The sequence below is a fragment of the Oncorhynchus mykiss genome, chromosome 23 (assembly GCF_013265735.2).
Source record: "Oncorhynchus mykiss isolate Arlee chromosome 23, USDA_OmykA_1.1, whole genome shotgun sequence".
Lineage (NCBI taxonomy): Eukaryota > Metazoa > Chordata > Actinopteri > Salmoniformes > Salmonidae > Oncorhynchus > Oncorhynchus mykiss.
Genome location: NC_048587.1, coordinates 48413678 through 48434711, shown reverse-complemented (window position 1 = coordinate 48434711; position 21034 = coordinate 48413678). Strand labels below are relative to the sequence as shown.

General features: G+C 46.0%; 1 protein-coding gene across 6 annotated transcripts in view; it reads right to left on the bottom strand.

Moving 5' to 3' along the window:
- The window catches only part of LOC110502898 (rho GTPase-activating protein 17), a 52261-nt gene that overhangs the window by 5549 nt on the left and 25678 nt on the right, over nt 1-21034 (bottom strand). For 5 of the 6 annotated variants that reach the window (XM_036960659.1, XM_036960661.1, XM_036960662.1 and 2 more), the window contains exons 3-18: nt 18613-18717; nt 17960-18036; nt 15925-16036; nt 15681-15757; nt 15456-15573; nt 14709-14777; nt 14070-14151; nt 11311-11438; nt 3424-3535; nt 3221-3302; nt 2988-3068; nt 2765-2878; nt 2378-2469; nt 2041-2191; nt 1315-1566; nt 326-480 (exon numbers count right to left, since the gene is read on the bottom strand). In XM_036960659.1, coding sequence (XP_036816554.1) covers nt 326-480; nt 1315-1566; nt 2041-2191; nt 2378-2469; nt 2765-2878; nt 2988-3068; nt 3221-3302; nt 3424-3535; nt 11311-11438; nt 14070-14151; nt 14709-14777; nt 15456-15573; nt 15681-15757; nt 15925-16036; nt 17960-18036; nt 18613-18705 — 1795 coding nt within the window. In that variant the 5' untranslated portion in view covers nt 18706-18717. The remainder of the gene's footprint in view (nt 1-325; nt 481-1314; nt 1567-2040; nt 2192-2377; nt 2470-2764; nt 2879-2987; nt 3069-3220; nt 3303-3423; nt 3536-11310; nt 11439-14069; nt 14152-14708; nt 14778-15455; nt 15574-15680; nt 15758-15924; nt 16037-17959; nt 18037-18612; nt 18718-21034) is intronic. The other variant, XM_036960663.1, reaches the window with a different exon arrangement.

Genomic DNA, 21034 nt, shown 5'->3' with positions numbered 1-21034 from the left:
GAGGCACGTGTTAAATTCTTAAAAAATAGAACCAGAGCGGGCCTCTCCCGGGAACCGCGTTGCTTACACCCAGGTTTCATTAAAATGTTTAGGTGCATCTCACACTCTGCAAAGGTGAGGCATCCAGTGTAGCATGCTTTTAAATCTGTCGAAATGTAACAATATAACTACTAGTGCAAATTACCTTGTAATAAGACTTATTAATGAAAAAGCACAGAATAGGTTCTTTATTCAAATTTCCTTATGATACCATATGCATATAGCTACAAATAAATGTCTAACAACGTAATAAAGGTGAGCTGAATTGCTTTAAGGAGTGAGTAACCTCTGCTCATCATGTGTGGACTGGGCCCCATGGATCCGGCCCCAGGGCCTACCACTCCCAGCTGTCCCCCTGCTCCACCTCCTCCTGGGTTGCCCCCTCCTGAACCGTTCCTTTGATGGAGGGTCTGGGTGGAGGTGGGGTCACGCTTTGGGTTGCTTAACAGACAGAGGTCACCATTGTAAGTACAGCACCCAGATATTAGTGTAGAGCTCTGAAGATATCCACCATGAAATGTAAAAAATGTTGAGTGAGCTTTTTCTCTTTAACTACACTTGGCTGTTTCTTTGGTTTACCTTCTATATTCTAACCAATAGAACAGTCTGGAATTGACATTGAATAGAATCCTTTCATAAATTGATTCAAAAACATCCTTCAAAAAGTTACATAAGCTCAATGAGAGGACAGAAGTAATGGCCAAACAACATTTCCGAGGACAGAGCTTTGTACAACAGTTTTCTGCTGATTCATGTGTTCTAGTGTGAGAGCAGAGGCGTGAGGGACCTCTGAGGATGGCTGGCTCACAGCAGCCATTGTTGTACAGAGCCAGTGGTCTGAACTGAGATGTACCCACAGTGTTATTATAATGATTATTTGTTAGTAGTTTGAGGAAAATGCAGTTAGACAGTGAGAGGAAAAGTTGAGTCAGAAAGGCGTGTGTGAGATTTTCTAGTATGGGTACCAGTCTGTTTAGCTAGTATTCCACTCCTGTCATGCTAAAACTTTGGCATATGACAGATTACAAAAAGTGGAATGTTAGCTAAACAGACTGGTACCCATACCAGTCATTTTCCACTCAAATAAATGATGTTTGAAATAGATTTTCTGTATTAGAATGAACATAAGAGCAGTGACATCACCATAAACAGCGTACACACGCCTTAACAACAGATCATCATCAAAGATTGCAGTCAAAAGTGTGTTTTCTTATCATGCAGTGGAGTGGCATGCGTGTCTGTGCTCCACAGTGCACTACACACCCACGCCCTTACCTGAGACCCTCCGTGGTAGTAGCTAGAAGCTGCTGCGCTGCCACCAGGGCAGCCATACCCAGTGCCAGGCTAGGCTGGCAGCCCTCCGGCGGGGCCTGGAGCTCGGCCACACACCCCGTGACCTGCCCAGGCCCTGGGGACTCCACAGGGGGTAAGGGGGGCAGGAAGGCGGGTGAAACATGCTGCTTTCTACCTAACGTGTTGCTGCCTCTACGAGGGATGGTGTTATGGTCCGACAGTTTATTAGCAGAACTAGAGAGGGGGGAGAGGACAGAGAGGCAGATGGCAGAGCCATGTTGAGAAAGACACCCACAGGACAGAATCACCAAGTCCCAGAGTAGGTAGAGAGAGAGCGAGTGAAAATGAGAGAGAGAGAACAAGAGAGTGAGAGGTAGTCCACACCAAACGGAGAAAAAGGGATGTTAAGTAGATTTGTTGTCTAAAGTTACAAAGACACCTATAGTACTAAACATCCAGAAATAAGCTTCAAAAAGCCCCTCATGTAAGTAGTGATAATCAGCAGAGCTACCAATCAAACCAAACATTCAAAGTGTAAATGAATTATTATTGAGTTCTAAAAGTGAAAATCCTTTCGATTTAAGTAGCATGATATCCTCAGCTCAGAGCACTGGCAGGTACAGGACCAGTCTTTGACCTTTCACCCCACGGCAGTCCAAAGTAGAGGGAATGAGCTACTAGTGATGGGGTGCTGTGGTTAGTGGTTACCTGTCCTTGCGAAGGGTATCGTTCTCTGGCCCCACCATGCTACCAGGCCTCTTCCTCTCGATGGTGGAACAGTCGTACTCCATAGAGTGGTTGATGTGGTTGGAAGGAGGGGTGGGCATGGCAAACATCCCTGATACATTAAACTCCACATCTGCGCACACGGGGACAATAGGCAAGTAGAATTCCTTTAGGGGCCATTTAAAAAAACAAAACAACAGATACATTTTTTTCAGTAGCCTAGGAATCCGATTTATACCACTGACAGAGAAAGGAAACCAATGAACTCCATTTTGAGGACCTAGTCAAAGTGGAAGGGTCAAAGGTCATAAGTACATACCCTCAGGGAAGAACCAGTCAGCGTGTTGTATGATGGGTTCTATGATGGTCACCACGTGAACAGAGGTAGCAGCAGCCATCTCAGCTAGAGTGCTGCAGGCACACAGAGGAGAGCAGACATGATGTCAAACTCATTCCACGGAGGGCCGAGTGTCTGCAGGTTGTCGTTCCTCACTAATTAGTAAGGAACTCCCCACACCTGGTTGTATAGGTCTTAATTGAAAGGAAAAACCAGCAGAAACTAGGCCCACCAGGGAATCAGTTTGACACCCTTTTTACAGACAAACACTACATGAATATGACACCAATTTGTGAACACAAACTTTAGTTTTTCAGTTTGAATAGTGAGTACTCCCCATCTCTCCTCCCCTCTCTTCCCTTTTCTCACCCCTCCGTTTTGGCCCACAGCAGGTTTGGTCCCAGTACAATGGCGATGTTGCTAGGGGTCATCTTGTTGACCTCACTGTCCTGAGCCAGCTTGGACAGGAACTTCACCAGATACCTACAACACAGGACACAGAGACAGGCACAGGTAAGGTAAATGTTAGCTGTTAAGAAAAAGGGTAACATATTACACACAAGTTGTGTGAACCAGTCCATCTGTTACCCACCTTAGGTTTGCTTTGTTGTTCTTTGGTAATTGATCACACACAACCCAGAGGGCCTGCAGTCGCTTGTCTGGCTCTAGAACACTGGGGAGAGACACAGAGGGACAATCTGTTTCATGGTTGCCATCATTTCACTCCTTTTTTACTTTTCATTTCTACTACTTCTCCTTTACTTTCCTTGGTTCCTTCTACAGCTACAGTATGGCTGCTATTGAATGTGTGTGGTGGTGGCTTACCTAGACGCCTGAATCCACTCGTTGTAAAGCTGAAAGCTCATCAGAGGTTCAGGTAGTTCTCTCAGGTAAGACTTCAGGGCTCCTGGAATGAAAGTGTTATGTGAGCTGTTATGTGAGCAATGGTCTGACAATCATTTCAGTTACATTACTTGAAAACACTTCCTGAAACATGTATAATATGTGAGTGGGGGTTAGGATCGTACCAGCGACAGCGTGGGGGTCCGAGTAGAACTCCTCCAGCTGTGAGGTGGAACAGTCCAGAGCAGCCTTGAGCTTCTTCAGTTTTGAGGTCCCGGCTGCGATCCTGAAGAGGCCCTGGTATAACACACAGACAGGATGGATGAGACAGACAGGGCTTAATCAGTACAGACACTCTGTACTCACTCTCATACGAATGCAAACACACTGACCTCTCTCATGCATTCACACACATCAAGCTTGTCCTCACACACACACACAAAACATAAACCTCAATTCACACACAAACAAAACTTCTACTCTCTCCCACCCAAACAGTCCCTCCTCTCACCACAGGCTGTGTTCTGTGTTCACACATAGATTGAATGGGAAGACAATATGGTGAGAACTAAACACAGTTGATTTAGAACCTTGCCAGCAAACAACACGCATAGCATGATAATTCGGAATTACAGTATAATTGCTGACATTTATTTTTGTAATAATATATAGCTTTCTTTTTTTGCACACAATCCTGTCTCGGAGCTCTGACATGCACTGTCAACTGTGGAATATTGTATAGACAGGTGTGTGCCTTTCCAAATCATGTCCAATCAATTGGATTTTTACCACAGGCCGACTCCAATCAAGTTGTAGAAAAATCTCAACGATGATCAATGGAAACATGATGCACCTGAGCTCAATTTTGAGTCTCAAAGCAAAGGGTCTGAATACTTATGTAAATAAGGTATTTTTTATTTTATTTGCAGAAATAAAAAAAATAAAAACGGTTTTCACTTTGTCATTATGGGGTATTGCGATGTCATTATGGGGTATTGCGATGTCATTATGGGGTATTGCGATGTCATTATGGGGTATTGCGATGACCATTATGGGGTATTGTGTGTAGATTGATGAGGAAAAAAAATAATTTAATCAATTTTAGAATAAGGCTGTAACGTAACAAATTGTGGAAAAAGTCCACACCCTTATCCCTAGTGCCTGCATGTTCACACCCCTACCCCAGACCAGCATGCTCACACCCTTATCCCTAGTGCCTGCATGCTCACACCCTTATCCCTAGTGCCTGCATGCTCACACCCTTACCCCAGCATGCTCACACCCTTATCCCTAGTGCCTGCATGCTCACACCCTTATCCCTAGTGCCTGCATGCTCACACCCTTATCCCTAGTGCCTGCATGCTCACACCCCTACCCCAGCATGCTCACACCCTTATCCCTAGTGCCTGCATGCTCACACCCTTATCCCTAGTGCCTGCATGCTCACACCCTTATCCCTAGTGCCTGCATGCTCACACCCTTATCCCTAGTGCTTGCATGCTCACACCCTTATCCCTAGTGCCTGCATGCTCACACCCCTACCCCAGCATGCTCACACCCTTATCCCTAGTGCCTGCATGCTCACACCCTTATCCCTAGTGCCTGCATGCTCACACCCTTATCCCTAGTGCCAGCATGCTCACACCCTTATCCCTAGTGCCTGCATGCTCACACCCCTACCCCAGCATGCTCACACCCTTATCCCTAGTGCCTGCATGCTCACACCCTTATCCCTAGTGCCTGCATGCTCACACCCTTATCCCTAGTGCCTGCATGCTCACACCCCTACCCCAGCCTGCTCACACCCTTATCCCTAGTGCCTGCATGCTCACACCCTTATCCCTAGTGCCTGCATGCTCACACCCTTATCCCTAGTGCCTGCATGCTCACACCCCTACCCCAGCATGCTCACACCCTTATCCCTAGTGCCTGCATGCTCACACCCTTATCCCTAGTGCCTGCATGCTCACACCCCTACCCCAGCATGCTCACACCCTTATCCCTAGTGCCTGCATGCTCACACCCTTATCCCTAGTGCCTGCATGCTCACACCCCTACCCCAGCATGCTCACACCCTTATCCCTAGTGCCTGCATGCTCACACCCTTATCCCTAATGCCTGCATGCTCACACCCCTACCCCAGCATGCTCACACCCTTATCCCTAGTGCCTGCATGCTCACACCCTTATCCCTAATGCCTGCATGCTCACACCCCTACCCCAGCATGCTCACACTCCTACCCCAGCATGCTCACACTCCTACCCCAGCATGCTCACACCCCTACCCCAGCATGCTCACACCCCTACCCCAGCATGCTCACACCCTTATCCCAGCATGCTCACACCCCTACCCCAGCATGCTCACACCCCTACCCCAGCATGCTCACACCGCTACCCCAGCATGCTCACACCCCTACCCTAGCATGCTCACACCTCTACCCCAGCATGCTCACACCGCTACCCCAGCATGCTCACACCCCTACCCCAGCATGCTCACACCCCTACCCCAGCATGCTCACACCCCTACCCCAGCATGCTCACACCCCTACCCCAGCATGCTCACACCCCTACCCCAGCATGCTCACACCCCTACCCCAGCATGCTCACACCCTTATCCCTAGTGCCTGCATTATTGTTGGCCACTTAAATTGTACCAATGTGTTTCTCAGTCGTCCATGCTATTTTAATAATAAATCATTTGATTTTCCCATTGTGTTAATGAGGGCGGATTGATTTCCAAGTTTTTAGTGTACGTTTTTTCAAGATGAGTCATGAGAAGAGAATCTTCCAGCCCATCGGGTATCTCACTACACCCCCACATGCTACGTCTTGAAATATGCAGACAGACGGATTAAAAGTACAGTTACATTGTAATACTTCTGACAGGGAACGTTCCAGCTCCCCCCACAACTTCTGGACTTTAAAGCATTTCTTACAAGTGGAAAGAACTCAGAGAAGGTCGCAGCAGATTTGAATGTTTTCGGTTCGTGTCTCTTCATGTTTGTTAACATTTCAAAATGTATGGGATCAAAAATGTTTATTGCCAGTTCTTAAACCTTTTAGATCTAACAATCTAAACTAGATGCCCTCAATCTCACACAAATGATCAAGGGACAACCCTAAATCAATAAACATGGGCACCCTCATAGATATTATCCTGACCAACTTCCCCTCCAAATACACCTCTGCTGTTTTCAAATCAGGATCTCCGCAATCACTGCCTCATTACCTGCATCCACGGTCAAACGACCACCCCTCATCACTGTCAAACGCTACCTAAAACACTTCAGCGAGCAGGCCTTTCTAATCGACATGGCCCGGGTATCCTGGAAGGATATTGACCTCATCCCGTCAGTAGAGGATGCCTAGTCGTTCTTTAAAAGTAATTTCCTCTCCATCTTAAATAAGCATGCCCCTTTCAAAAAATATAGAACCAGGAACAGATGTAGCCCTTGGTTCACTCCAGACCTGACTGCCCTCGATCAGCACAAAAACATCCTGTGGCGGACTGCCATAGCATCAAATAGTCCCAGCGATATCAAAATCAAATCAAATTTATTTATATAGCCCTTCGTACATCAGCTGATATCTCAAAGTGCTAGTGCCTGCATGCTCACACCCTTATTCCTAGTGCCTGCATGTTCACACCCTTATCCCTAGTGCCTGCATGCTCACACCCTTATCCCTAGTGCCTGCATGCTCACACCCTTATCCCTAGTGCCTGCATGCTCACACCCCTACCCCAGCATGCTCACACCCTTATCCCTAGTGCCTGCATGCTCACACCCTTATCCCTAGTGCCTGCATGCTCACACCCTTATCCCTAGTGCCTGCATGCTCACACCCTTATCCCTAGTGCCTGCATGCTCACACCCTTATCCCTAATGCCTGCATGCTCACACCCCTACCCCAGCATGCTCACACCCTTATCCCTAGTGCCTGCATGCTCACACCCTTATCCCTAATGCCTGCATGCTCACACCCCTACCCCAGCATGCTCACACTCCTACCCCAGCATGCTCACACTCCTACCCCAGCATGCTCACACTCCTACCCCAGCATGCTCACACCCCTACCCCAGCATGCTCACACTCCTACCCCAGCATGCTCACACCTCTACCCCAGCATGCTCACACCGCTACTCCAGCATGCTCACACCTCTACCCCAGCATGCTCACACCGCTACCCCAGCATGCTCACACCCCTACCCCAGCATGCTCACACCCCTACCCCAGCATGCTCACACCCCTACCCCAGCATGCTCACACCCATACCCCAGCATGCTCACACCCCTACCCCAGCATGCTCACACCCTTATCCCTAGTGCCTGCATTATTGTTGGCCACTTAAATTGTACCAATGTGTTTCTCAGTCGTCCATGCTATTTTAATAATAAATCATTTGATTTTCCCATTGTGTTAATGAGGGCGGATTGATTTCCAAGTTTTTAGTGTACGTTTTTTCAAGATGAGTGATGAGAAGAGAATCGTCCAGCCCATCGGGTATCTCACTACACCCCCACATGCTACGTCTTGAAATATGCAGACAGACGGATTAAAAGTACAGTTACATTGTAATACTTCTGACAGGGAACGTTCCAGCTCCCCCCACAACTTCTGGACTTTAAAGCATTTCTTACAAGTGGAAAGAACTCAGAGAAGGTCGCAGCAGATTTGAATGTTTTCGGTTCGTGTCTCTTCATGTTTGTTAACATTTCAAAATGTATGGGATCAAAAATGTTTATTGCCAGTTCTTAAACCTTTTAGATCTAACAATCTAAACTAGATGCCCTCAATCTCACACAAATGATCAAGGGACAACCCTAAATCAATAAACATGGGCACCCTCATAGATATTATCCTGACCAACTTCCCCTCCAAATACACCTCTGCTGTTTTCAAATCAGGATCTCCGCAATCACTGCCTCATTACCTGCATCCACGGTCAAACGACCACCCCTCATCACTGTCAAACGCTACCTAAAACACTTCAGCGAGCAGGCCTTTCTAATCGACATGGCCCGGGTATCCTGGAAGGATATTGACCTCATCCCGTCAGTAGAGGATGCCTAGTCGTTCTTTAAAAGTTATTTCCTCTCCATCTTAAATAAGCATGCCCCTTTCAAAAAATATAGAACCAGGAACAGATGTAGCCCTTGGTTCACTCCAGACCTGACTGCCCTCGATCAGCACAAAAACATCCTGTGGCGGACTGCCATAGCATCAAATAGTCCCAGCGATATCAAAATCAAATCAAATTTATTTATATAGCCCTTCGTACATCAGCTGATATCTCAAAGTGCTAGTGCTTGCATGCTCACACCCTTATCCCTAGTGCCTGCATGCTCACACCCTTATCCCTAGTGCCTGCATGCTCACACCCTTATCCCTAGTGCCTGCATGCTCACACCCTTATCCCTAGTGCCTGCATGCTCACACCCCTACCCCAGCATGCTCACACCCTTATCCCTAGTGCCTGCATGCTCACACCCTTATCCCTAGTGCCTGCATGCTCACACCCTTATCCCTAATGCCTGCATGCTCACACCCCTACCCCAGCATGCTCACACCCTTATCCCTAGTGCCTGCATGCTCACACCCTTATCCCTAATGCCTGCATGCTCACACCCCTACCCCAGCATGCTCACACTCCTACCCCAGCATGCTCACACTCCTACCCCAGCATGCTCACACTCCTACCCCAGCATGCTCACACCCCTACCCCAGCATGCTCACACCGCTACCCCAGCATGCTCACACCGCTACCCCAGCATGCTCACACCTCTACCCCAGCATGCTCACACCGCTACCCCAGCATGCTCACACCCCTACCCCAGCATGCTCACACCCCTACCCCAGCATGCTCACACCCTTATCCCTAGTGCCTGCATTATTGTTGGCCACTTAAATTGTACCAATGTGTTTCTCAGTCGTCCATGCTATTTTAATAATAAATCATTTGATTTTCCCACTGTGTTAATGAGGGCGGATTGATTTCCAAGTTTTTAGTGTACGTTTTTTCAAGATGAGTGATGAGAAGAGAATCGTCCAGCCCATCGGGTATCTCACTACACCCCCACATGCTACGTCTTGAAATATGCAGACAGACGGATTAAAAGTACAGTTACATTGTAATACTTCTGACAAGGAACGTTCCAGCTCCCCCCACAACTTCTGGACTTCAAAGCATTTCTTACAAGTGGAAAGAACTCAGAGAAGGTCGCAGCAGATTTGAATGTTTTCGGTTCGTGTCTCTTCATGTTTGTTAACATTTCAAAATGTATGGGATCAAAAATGTTTATTGCCAGTTCTTAAACCTTTTAGATCTAACAATCTAAACTAGATGCCCTCAATCTCACACAAATGATCAAGGGACAACCCTAAATCAATAAACATGGGCACCCTCATAGATATTATCCTGACCAACTTCCCCTCCAAATACACCTCTGCTGTTTTCAAATCAGGATCTCCGCAATCACTGCCTCATTGCCTGCATCCACGGTCAAACGACCACCCCTCATCACTGTCAAACGCTACCTAAAACACTTCAGCGAGCAGGCCTTTCTAATCGACATGGCCCGGGTATCCTGGAAGGATATTGACCTCATCCCGTCAGTAGAGGATGCCTAGTCATTCTTTAAAAGTAATTTCCTCTCCATCTTAAATAAGCATGCCCCTTTCAAAAAAATTTAGAACCAGGAACAGATGTAGCCCTTGGTTCACTCCAGACCTGACTGCCCTCGATCAGCACAAAAACATCCTGTGGCGGACTGCCATAGCATCAAATAGTCCCAGCGATATCAAAATCAAATCAAATGTATTTATATAGCCCTTCATACATCAGCTGATATCTCAAAGTGCTGTACAGAAACCCAGCCTAAAACCCCAAACAACGCAGGTGTAGAAGCAGGTGTATGCAACTTTTCAGGGAAGTCAGGAACCAATACACACAGTCAGTCAGGAAAGCAAAGGCCAGCTATTTCAAGCAGAAATGTGCATCCTGTAGCACAAACTCCAAAAAGTTATGGGACACTAAAGTCCATGGAGAATAAGAGCACCTTCTCCCAGCTGCCCACTGCACTGAGGCTAGGAAACACTGTCACCACCAATAAATCCACAATAATCAAGAATTTCAAAAAGCATTTCTCTACAGCTGGCCATGCTTTCCACCTGGCTACCCCTACCCCGGCCAACAGCTCCGTACCCCCGCAGCTACTTGCCCAAGCCTCCCCAGCTTCTCCTTCAACCAAATCCAGATAGCAGATGTTCTGAAAGAGCTACACAACCTGGACCCATACAAATAGCTGGGTTAGACAATCTGGACCCTCTTTCTAAAATTCTCTCTGTATATATAAACAATGTCGCTCTTGCTGCTGGTGATTCTCTGATCCACCTCTACGCAGACAACACCATTCTGTATACTTCTGGCCCCTCTTTGGACACTGTGTTAACAAACCTCCAAACAAGCTTCAATGCCATACAACACTCATTCTGTGGTCTCCAACTTCTCTTAAATGCTAGTAAAACTAAATGCATGCTTTTCAACCGATCGCTGCCCGCACCCTCCTAGCATCACTACTCTGGACGGTTCTGACTTAGAATATGTGGACAACTACAAATACCTAGGTGTCTGGTTAGACTGTAAACTCTCCTTCCAGACTCATTCAACATCTCAAATCCAAAATTAAATCTAGAATCGGTATTCCTATTTCGCAACAAAGCCTTCTTCACTCATGCTGCCAAACACCCTCGTAAAACTGACTATCCTACCGATCCTTGACTTCGGTGATGTCATTTACAAAATAGCCTCCAACACTCTACTCAGCGAACTGAATGCAGTCTATCACATTATGTAGATTACATTTAAGAGATTTAAAGTGCATTTTACATTTCATGTTTGGGCCCTTACCACAAAAGGTTTCTGCATGGATTCATTTCACTCATCCTTGTATTATTTAATTCACGCATCCATATTTAAATTTCTTTGTCCTCAACTATGATCCCCCTTCACTTTCTCCCCCTCTACCTCGCTCCCACAATGCTTCAATCCATCCATCCATCCTTCTCTCCCTACCTCCTCCTTCATGCCAGTCTCCAGCAGCATCATGATGCAGGCCTCTAATGGCAGAGCGATCTCTCTGCTACTCCTCTTCAGATGCTCCTCCAGACCCGTCCCAAACGCTGGCTTCTCTGTCCACGAGTCTGACGGGGGAGAGAGAGAGAGAGTGGTAGCACTGTTAGCATGGTGGTAACAAAACTAAAGTTGTTACGGGTCTGCAGAAAGAGACTGCGGATGAGGGGTTAGGAGGCCTGGGAATGGTACATTTGTAGGTGAACAACGTCCCCTCTGGCCAACCATCAGTCACTCACTCCTCCAATAGATAACCACATTGTCTCCATCCGTGGCATGTGTTGGTGCGTTTCTGTGCACTCAGTGGAAAGGAAAGCCCAGGTAGATCTGATGTGTGGAATGTTTGAATCATCATAAACCACATGCTGGGAGAGAAGGTTTGATTTAGACCACACTCTGTTTACAGGAGAAAACCCAGCCTGCCGAACACAGAGGGAAAGAGAGAACCCATACTAAAAAGAGTGGAAACAGCTAAATGAATGCCTTCCCTGCAATCATTTTCAGTCCTACAGGAACAATAAGCAATAACCTACATGACACAGCCTACCAGATGCCTTCAGACATCATTTAGTAAAAATAAGCAAATACATCAACCGAGAGTATGGCCACTTTAATAGAGTTAGTTATAAGTGATTGAAGTGGTCTAACAAATAAACAAGATGCAAGCAGCTGTAGCCTATGCAGGCAGGGTGACAATGCATAGCCTAGACCAGTGGTTCCCAAACTTTTATAGGCCTGTACCCTTTCAAACATTCCACCTCCAGCTGCGTACCCCCTTTAGCACCAGGGTCAGCGCACTCCCAAATGTTGTTTTTTTGCTATCATTGTAAGCCTGACACACTACATTTACTGGTGGGGATAGCGGCAGCAGCCCCAGCTCAGATATTCAACTTACTTCTTCTTATTCCGCCACCTACTCCTCCAACAGCCTTTATGCTACAAATGCTGTTCCAACTTCAGAACGTGCGAAATGGTCTGGATCGAGTTGCTTGTATACAACTTCTGCCTAGAAGGCCAGCATGCCGGAGTCGCCTCTTCACTGTTGACGTTGTGGCTGGTGTTTTGCGAGTACTCTTTAATGAAGATGCCAGTTGAGGACTTGTGAGGCGTCTGTTTCTCAAACTAGACACTAATGTACTTGTCCTCTTGCTCAGTTGTGCACTGGGGCCTCCCACTCCTCTTTCTATTCTGGTTAGAGACCGCTTGCGCTGTTCTGTGAAGGTACACAGCGTTGTACGAGATCTTCAGTTTCTTGGCAATTTCTCGCATGGAATAGCCATCATTTCTCAGAACAAGAATAGACTGACGAGTTTCAGAAGAAAGGTCTTTGTTTCTGGACATTTTGAGCCTGTAATCGAACCCACAAATGCTGATGCTCCAGATACTCAACTCGTCTAAAGAAGGCCAGTTTTATTGCTTCTTTAAATCAGGACAACAGTTTTCAGCTGTGCTAACATAATTGCAAAATGGTTTTCTAATGATCAATTAGCCTTTTAAAATGATAAACTTGGATTAGCTAACACAACGTGCCATTGGAACACAGGAGTGATGGTTGCTGATAATAGGCCTCTGTACGCCTATGTAGATATTCAATTTAAAAAATCTGCCGTTTCCAGATACAATAGTAATTTACATTAACAATGTCTACACTGTAGTTCTGATCAATTTGATGAGCTTTTCTTTAAAAAACAAGGACATTTTTAAGTGACCCCAAACTTTTGAACGGTAGTGCAGGTACGTGGTTGCAATGGGCGTGTGAGAAACTGAAAATTATGGTCAGTAAAGAAAACATTCAGCTCGTCTCTCAATTAAAAAAAACGTGTCAATACTTTGCCCATTGATAACCAGCGCACTTCTGTATGTTGTAAAAGCGTTACATGGTCGCTGCCCATATCATTGCATAATGCAGAAAATACAGGAGAGTTCAGGGGCCTTGCTTTAACAAAGTTAACCATTTTCACTGTACTGTCCAAAACATCTTTCAAGCTGTCGGGCATTCCCTCGACAGCAAGAGCCTCCCAGTGGATGCTGCACCGGGAGCAACTGCTTGCACACACGTTACCACTCCACTATGTCTCCTGTCATGGCTTTTACACCATCAGTATAGATACCAACATGAGCAGCAGCTACGTTTGGCTACATACAGACCATTAGCGGAATTCCCACGAGAGAGTAACGGTTCATGTGATTGGATGTTAATAATTTGACTAGGCTACCTGTATTTGACATGGTTGTTATTTCACTGAACACTCAATGGTTTAATTTTATTTTTGGCAGTGAAACGAGGCTACTCAGGCGAGAAAAAACCCTCACCCAAATGTATAGGCCCGTTGGAAAATATAAATGTACTGTTTGAAAATAAAATAAAATAATGCTGTCGGGCATACACCCGTTTGGGATACCTGGCCCAGACCTAGATGATAACTTAAGACTTTAGCCTGACCCAACAATATCATCACGGTACTAATGGACAGAGTTCCTGTGTCACGCTCAGTTAAACCTTTATAGGTCTGAGGAAAAAAAGAGCCTGTGACGAGAAATAGAGAAGTTTTTAGAAGGAGGTGGTGAGGACTGGTCTGTATCTCGCTGAGAGGGATTTTAGAGGGGAGTAGGACAGGATCGGAGGAGGATAACTTCTGGGCAACTTCAACCAGCACAGGGAGAGGGGAACTGGGCTGTACTGCACCTGGAGTATAGTGTACCTTGCTGTGCTTGTATGGTTGGCAGGACACTCTCGAGGACAGTCAGAGATTTTCTATGGTAATCAGCTTGGGCCTCTAAGAGCTGGGAACACAACGGAACAGTGTGGAAGAGGGAGAGCGAGCGAAAAGGAGAGCGAGGGAGAGAGAAAACGAGAGTGAGGGAGAGAGAAAAGGAGAGCGAGGGAGAGAGAAAAGGAGAGCGTGGGAGAGAGAAAAGGAGAGCGAGGGAGAGAGAAAAGGAGAGCGAGAGAGAGAGAAAAGGTGAGCGAGAGAGAGAGAAAAGGTGAGCGAGAGAGAGAGAAAAGGAGAGCGAGGGAGAGCGAGGGAGAGAGAAAAGGAGAGCGAGGGAGAGAGAAAAGGAGAGCGAGGGAGAGAGAAAAGGAGAGCGAGGGAGAGAGAAAAGGAGAGCGAGGGAGAGAGAAAAGGAGAGCGAGGGAGAGAGAAAAGGAGAGCGAGGGAGAGAGAAAAGGAGAGCGAGGGAGAGAGAAAAGGAGAGCGAGGGAGAGAGAAAAGGTGAGCGAGAGAGAGGCGAGAAAAAGAAAAAAGAAAGAGTCAGTCAACAATGAGAGGAACAACAAACCAACTGTTCACCAGTCACCCAACAGCTATGAACATTCCCACACACACACGCTGATTCACCATTACGTAGTAGCAGGCATAGTCCCCTTCCTTTGAGAAGAAATTGTACATGTCTGCAGCCAGTTGATCCTGAGAGAGAGGAGCAGACGAGATCATTAGAAGCAGATGGCAGAGAAGGACCAACTCTCAGGACTTAAACATGTGCTCCATCAACAGTAATTTCACTATAAAAGGCAAATTACTGCCTGTTTAATATCGACCTAAACCCATCCACCTCTCTGGTCTCAAAATCCAATCAATGTATTTCAGGTGGCAGCTCTGTTAGTGTTAGTGCTGGGTAGGGTCATTAAGCCTTCCACAGTGACTCATAAATCTGTCTGCTGTTGACAGGGCCAGGGTATAGTAGCAGTGTAGAGCAGGGCTGAACAGGCCTGGAGCGCAGAGGAAGGAAAACACTGAATCATGTAGCTTCCTGGACAGAAGACCTGACACACACCACTAACTCAAACTAACTCAATACACACAATACTCTCAGTCCGCAGCACTTCGCAGAGAGAGAGGCACGCACACACAGCTGACTGGGCATTCCTTCTTCCTAAATCAAACAGCTATAACGGTACTGGGCATGGAATGTCCATTTCTGTCCTTACCTTCATCTGTCAAAACTTTCCATAGTGTCACTTCCTCTTCTTCTCATGTGCGCAACTACCATTCATCTGGGATTGAGGCCTGTGATTTATCCTAATTCATATAGCAGAGCGTCAGTCAAACTTAACTGTGGGGTGATTTATCCATTTAAGGCCTTACCTTGCACAGTTCCATTTTATTCATAGCTTCATCCACCTCCTCTTTGAGCAGGTCTGCCTTGGCCGTCAGTGCTTGAGTGTTTGTTCCTGAGATTATCGACTTGGTTGCCTGCAACCACCTGGAAGGGGTAGACCGCAGATCAGGTTAGAACGTTGTTATACACTTTAAAACATGTTCTAGCACATTCTAAATGTTAATAAAGGTGATACATGTACACAGGCTCACCTCGCTCTGGCAGAATCATAGTCAAGAACTAGCCTGGCTAGCTGCTTCCTCTGTTTGAGGATGTTGGGAATGTCCACCTGAGAATATGGATGTTCACATCTGTTAAGTACGTATGGCACTTTTCCAAATACACACTGAATATTGACTCAATTATTTATGATGGAGTTAGAATGGTTTTGACTAAATATTGGATACTCTTTATAGAGGTTTGGATGGAATAAGGCACTCAATATCTCCTCCTCACCTCTGCTAGCTGGTTGAGGGGGTCTAGCACGTCTTTCTCTATCTGAACCTCATGCTGCAGCAGCTCTGACGCCAGCCTGTTCTCTGCCTCCCCACACACCTCCATCATTTTCCTGTCAGGAGGAGACACACACACACACAGGTCAAAGGTTATTCAGATGCCACAGGAAGAGCTATCGGGGTCAGATGTCACCATTACTGTCCTACAAAATAATGACGAATAACTGCAGAGGGTCATCTACAGTACCAGTCAAAAGTTTGGATACACCTACTTTTTCAGTTTTTTCTTTATTTTTACCCTTTTCTATATTGTAAAATAATAGTGAAGACATCAACACTATGAAATAACACGTATGGGATCATGTAGTAACCAAAATAAAAGTGCTAAACAAATCAAAATACATTTTTGATTCTTCAAAGTAGCCGCCCTTTGCATTAATGACAGCTCTGCACACTCTTGGTATTCTCTCAACCAGCTTCACCTGTAATGCTTTTCCAACAGTCTTGAAGGAATTCCCACATATGCTGAACACTTGTTGCCTGCCTTTCCTTCACTCTGCAGTCCAATTCATCCCAAACCATCTCAATTGGGTTGACATCGGGTGATTGTAGGGGCCAGGACATCTGCTGCAACAGTCAATCACTCTCAGTCTTGGTCAAATAGCCTTTACACAGCCTGGAGGTGTGTTGGGTCATTGTCCTGTTGAAAAACAAATGATAGTCCCACTAAGTGCAAACCAGATGGGAAGGCGTATCACTGCAGAAAGTGTGTCTTACATTCTAAATAAATCACAGACAGCGTCACCAGCAAAGCACCCCGACACCATCACAACTCCTCCTCCATGCTTCACGGTGGGAACTACACATGCGGAGATGATCCGTTCACCTACTTTGTGTCTCAAAAGACACGGCAGTTGGAACCAAAAATCTCATCTTTTGACTCATCAGACCAAAGGACAGATGTCCACCAGTCTAATGTCCATTGCTTGTGTTTCTTGGCCCAAGCAAGTCTCTTCTTCTTATTAGTGTCCTTTAGTAGTGGTTTCTTTGCAGCAATTCGACCATGAAGGCCTGATTCACACAGTCTCCTCTGAACTGTTGATGTTGAGATGTATCTGTTACTTGAACTCTGTGAAGCAATTATTTGTGCTGCGTTTTCTGAGGCTGGTAACTAATGAACTTATTCTCTGCAGCTCTGGGTCTTCCTTTCCTGTGGCGGTCCTCATGAGACCCAGTTTAATCGTAGCTCTTGTGTATACCACCCCTACCTTGTCACAACACAACTGATTGGCTCAAACGCATTAAGGAAAGAAAATCCATAAATTAACTTTCAAACAAGGCACACCAGTTAATTGAAATGCATTCCAGGTGACCACCTCATTCCAGGTGACCACCTCAACTCATGCTGGTTGAGAGAATGCCAAGAGTGTGCAAAGCTGTCATCAAGGTGTGGCTATTTTGAAGAATCTCAAATATATTTGGATTTGTTTAACACTTTTTTGGTTACTACTATTATTCTACAATGTAGAAAGTAGTAAAAATAGTGTATGTCCAAACTTTTGACTGGTACTGTACATGTCCCATTCATCACCTTTGACAGTACCTTCCATACACATCCATCATTCCGCATCCACAAATACATCATATTAAACATTGGCAAGTTGTCAAATGAGATAGATTCACTTCCTCCTAAAAGCAGACAGTAACAGTAAATCTCTGGGTAGTTTCTACATCCTCTAGTCTGAGTGCCTGTCTGTTTCTGTCACTGTCTTACTATGCGAACAAGGCAACAATGTAGCTCGTTCTGTTAAATGGAGAATCAGTCTGGCAAACATCCTCATTATGTGGATAGACATCCACACTAGACACTTTCTGATCCTCCACAAAAACAAGAAATGACTGAAAAGACCGCTGATAATAATTGGGTCAGTTTGTTAGCCACATATTCTCCATCTCTCTAGGGTTCATCTGTTCCATATAACCACAGTGTCAGACAGACGATTGGTTGTCTAACCTGTCAATTCACCCTCACTCACCCAATCAGAGACTCCTCTCCCAGCTGACTGCCTCCGTCCACCATGGCTTGAGACAGCGCTGTCAGAGGAAGCTTTTTCTGTGGTGTGTGTTTGTAGAAAGGGAAAAGAGATATGTATACATCTATTAGACACCAACGGAGGCACCAACAAGAAGTTTCTAGTGCTTTCCTTTTGAGGGTTTATCAATGGAAAGTCCATTTTCATTAAGTTGGACAATATAGAACAGTAGAAAGAATGAGGATGTTACAGTTATTGTGATATTAAGAGCTAATTTGACATACTGTAACAACTAGACACCGTATGATGTCTCATCATCCCTTTCTATTCCCATAAAGCTGTACTGAAATACATGGAAGGAGGGTTGAGCAGAGCTGTAGCTATGAGAAAGTAAACATGTCTTTTTACCTGACCATTTCCTGTGTATGGGCATGGTACGGACTGGCATTGACACAATTGTACATGTTGGATCATGAGGTAAACAAAAAAAACACAAATTGCTGATATAGAACAATATTTTCAATGGGGTAGGGTAATCTAGTGTTAATCAGGTAGGTGAAGAGTTAATGGGAAATAAATCCTAAATATATTCTTATCTTTGATCTAGTGATTCAGACAATTTGGTCAGGAATAATGTTAATGATACCTGTACTTACATGTCTCTTCTCTGCGTCGGTGCCAATGTGGCCCTGCAGACACGTGACCATCCTCTTGTGTGTGTTGTGGGAGACCACACGTACCATCTCCATGCGCCGCTCAATCTGTGCACGACAAACGACCACTTACATACAGACAGATCTTTACTGTGATGTAGTATACAACTCGTTGGTAAAGCAGCTACAGGCTATAGACACTGGAAACGATTTTCATAAAACCCGGATGTTGAATGATTAAATGCATCGTCTTGTGTTTCATAGTGTAACAAGGTTAGGAATCCAATATGTTCCGCACTGCTGTGGCGCAGAAGACAGTTCCTAGGGACACTGAGTTGAAGGGTTATGCCTGTAGGTTAGAACTACACTGATCCCTCTTTCTCAGCCCTTTTGGTCCTCTGACAACTCTGTCCAGTAGAATGAATGGTGTTGACATGTAACTACACTGATCCCTCTTTCTCAGCCCTGTTGGTCCTCTGACAACTCTGTCCAGTAGAATGAATGGTGTTGACATGTAACTACACTGATCCCTCTTTCTCAGCCCCTTTGGTCCTCTGACAACTCTGTCCAGTAGAATGAATGGTGTTGACATGTAACTACACTGATCCCTCTTTCTCAGCCCTTTTGGTCCTCTGACAACTCTGTCCAGTAGAATGAATGGTATTGACATGTAACTACACTGATCCCTCTTTCTCAGCCCCTTTGGTCCTCTGACAACTCTGTCCAGTAGAATGAATGGTGTTGACATGTAACTACACTGCTCAAAAAAATAAAGGGAACACTTAAACAACACAATGTAACTCCAAGTCAATCACACTTCTGTGAAATCAAACTGTCCACTTAGGAAGCAACACTGATTGACAATAAATTTCACATGCTGTTGTGCAAATGGAATAGACAACAGATGGAAATTATAGGCAATTAGCAAGACACCCCCAATAAAGGAGTGGTTCTGCAGGTGGTGACCACAGACCACTTCTCAGTTCCTATGCTTCCTGGCTGATGTTTTGGTCACTTTTGAATGCTGGCGGTGCTTTCACTCTAGTGGTAGCATGAGACGGAGTCTACAACCCACACAAGTGACTCAGGTAGTGCAGCTCATCCAGGATGGCACATCAATGCGAGCTGTGGCAAGAAGGTTTGCTGTGTCTGTCAGTGTAGTGTCCAGAGCATGGAGGCCAGGAGACAGGCCAGTACATCAGGAGACGTGGAGGAGGCCGTAGGAGGGCAACAACCCAGCAGCAGGACCGCTACCTCCGCCTTTGTGCAAGGAGGAGCAGGAGGAGCACTGCCAGAGCCCTGCAAAATGACCTCCAGCAGGCCACAGATGTGCATGTGTCTGCTCAAACGGTCAGAAACGGACTCCATGAGGGTAGTATGAGGGCCCGACGTCCACAGGTGGGGTTTGTGCTTAAAGCCTAACACCGTGCAGGACGTTTGGCATTTGCCAGAGAACACCAAGATTGGCAAATTCGCGCCCTGTGCTCTTCACAGATGAAAGCAGGTTCACACTGAGCACGTGACAGACGTGACAGAGTCTGGAGACGCAGTGGAGAACGTTCTGCTGCCTGCAACATCCTCCAGCATGACCGGTTTGGCGGTGGGTCAGTCCTGGTGTGGGGTGGCATTTCTTTGGGGGGCCGCACAGCCCTATATGTGCTCGCCAGAGGTAGCCTGACTGCCATTAGGTACCGAGATGAGATCCTCAGACCCCTTGTGAGACCATATGCTGGTGCGGTTGGCCCTGGGTTTCTCCTAATGCAAGAAAATGCTAGACCTCATGTGGCTGGAGTGTCAGCAGTTCATGTGGCTGGAGTGTGTCAGCAAGAGGAAGGCATTGATGCTATGGACTGGCCCGCCCGTTCCCCAGACCTGAATCCAATTGAACACATCTGGGACATAATGTCTCGCTCCATCCACCAATGGATGCACCACAGACTGTCCAGGTCTGGGAGGAGATCCCTCAGGAGACCATCCGCCACCTCATCAGGAGCATGCTCAGGCGTTGTAGGGAGGTCATACAGGCACGTGGAGGCCACACACACTACTGAGCCTCATTTTGACTTGTTTTAAGGACATTACATCAAAGTTGGATCAGCCTGTAGTGTGGTTTTCCTCTTCAATTTTGAGTGTGACTCCAAATCCAGACGTCCATGGGTTGATAAATGAGATTTCCATTGATCATTTTTGTGTGATTTTGTTGTCAGCACATTCAACTATGTAAAGAAAAAAGTATTTAATAAGAATATTTCATTCAGATCTAGGATGTGTTATTTTAGTGTTCCCTTTATTTTTTTGAGCAGTGTATATTCCTCTAATCTCCCTCATCCCTGCCTGTTGACGGCCGCTTCATTGAAGTCCAGTCAGCTACATGGAGGTCAAAGGTCAGGCTTGAATGATACCGGCCGCTCCCAGCTGGACAACA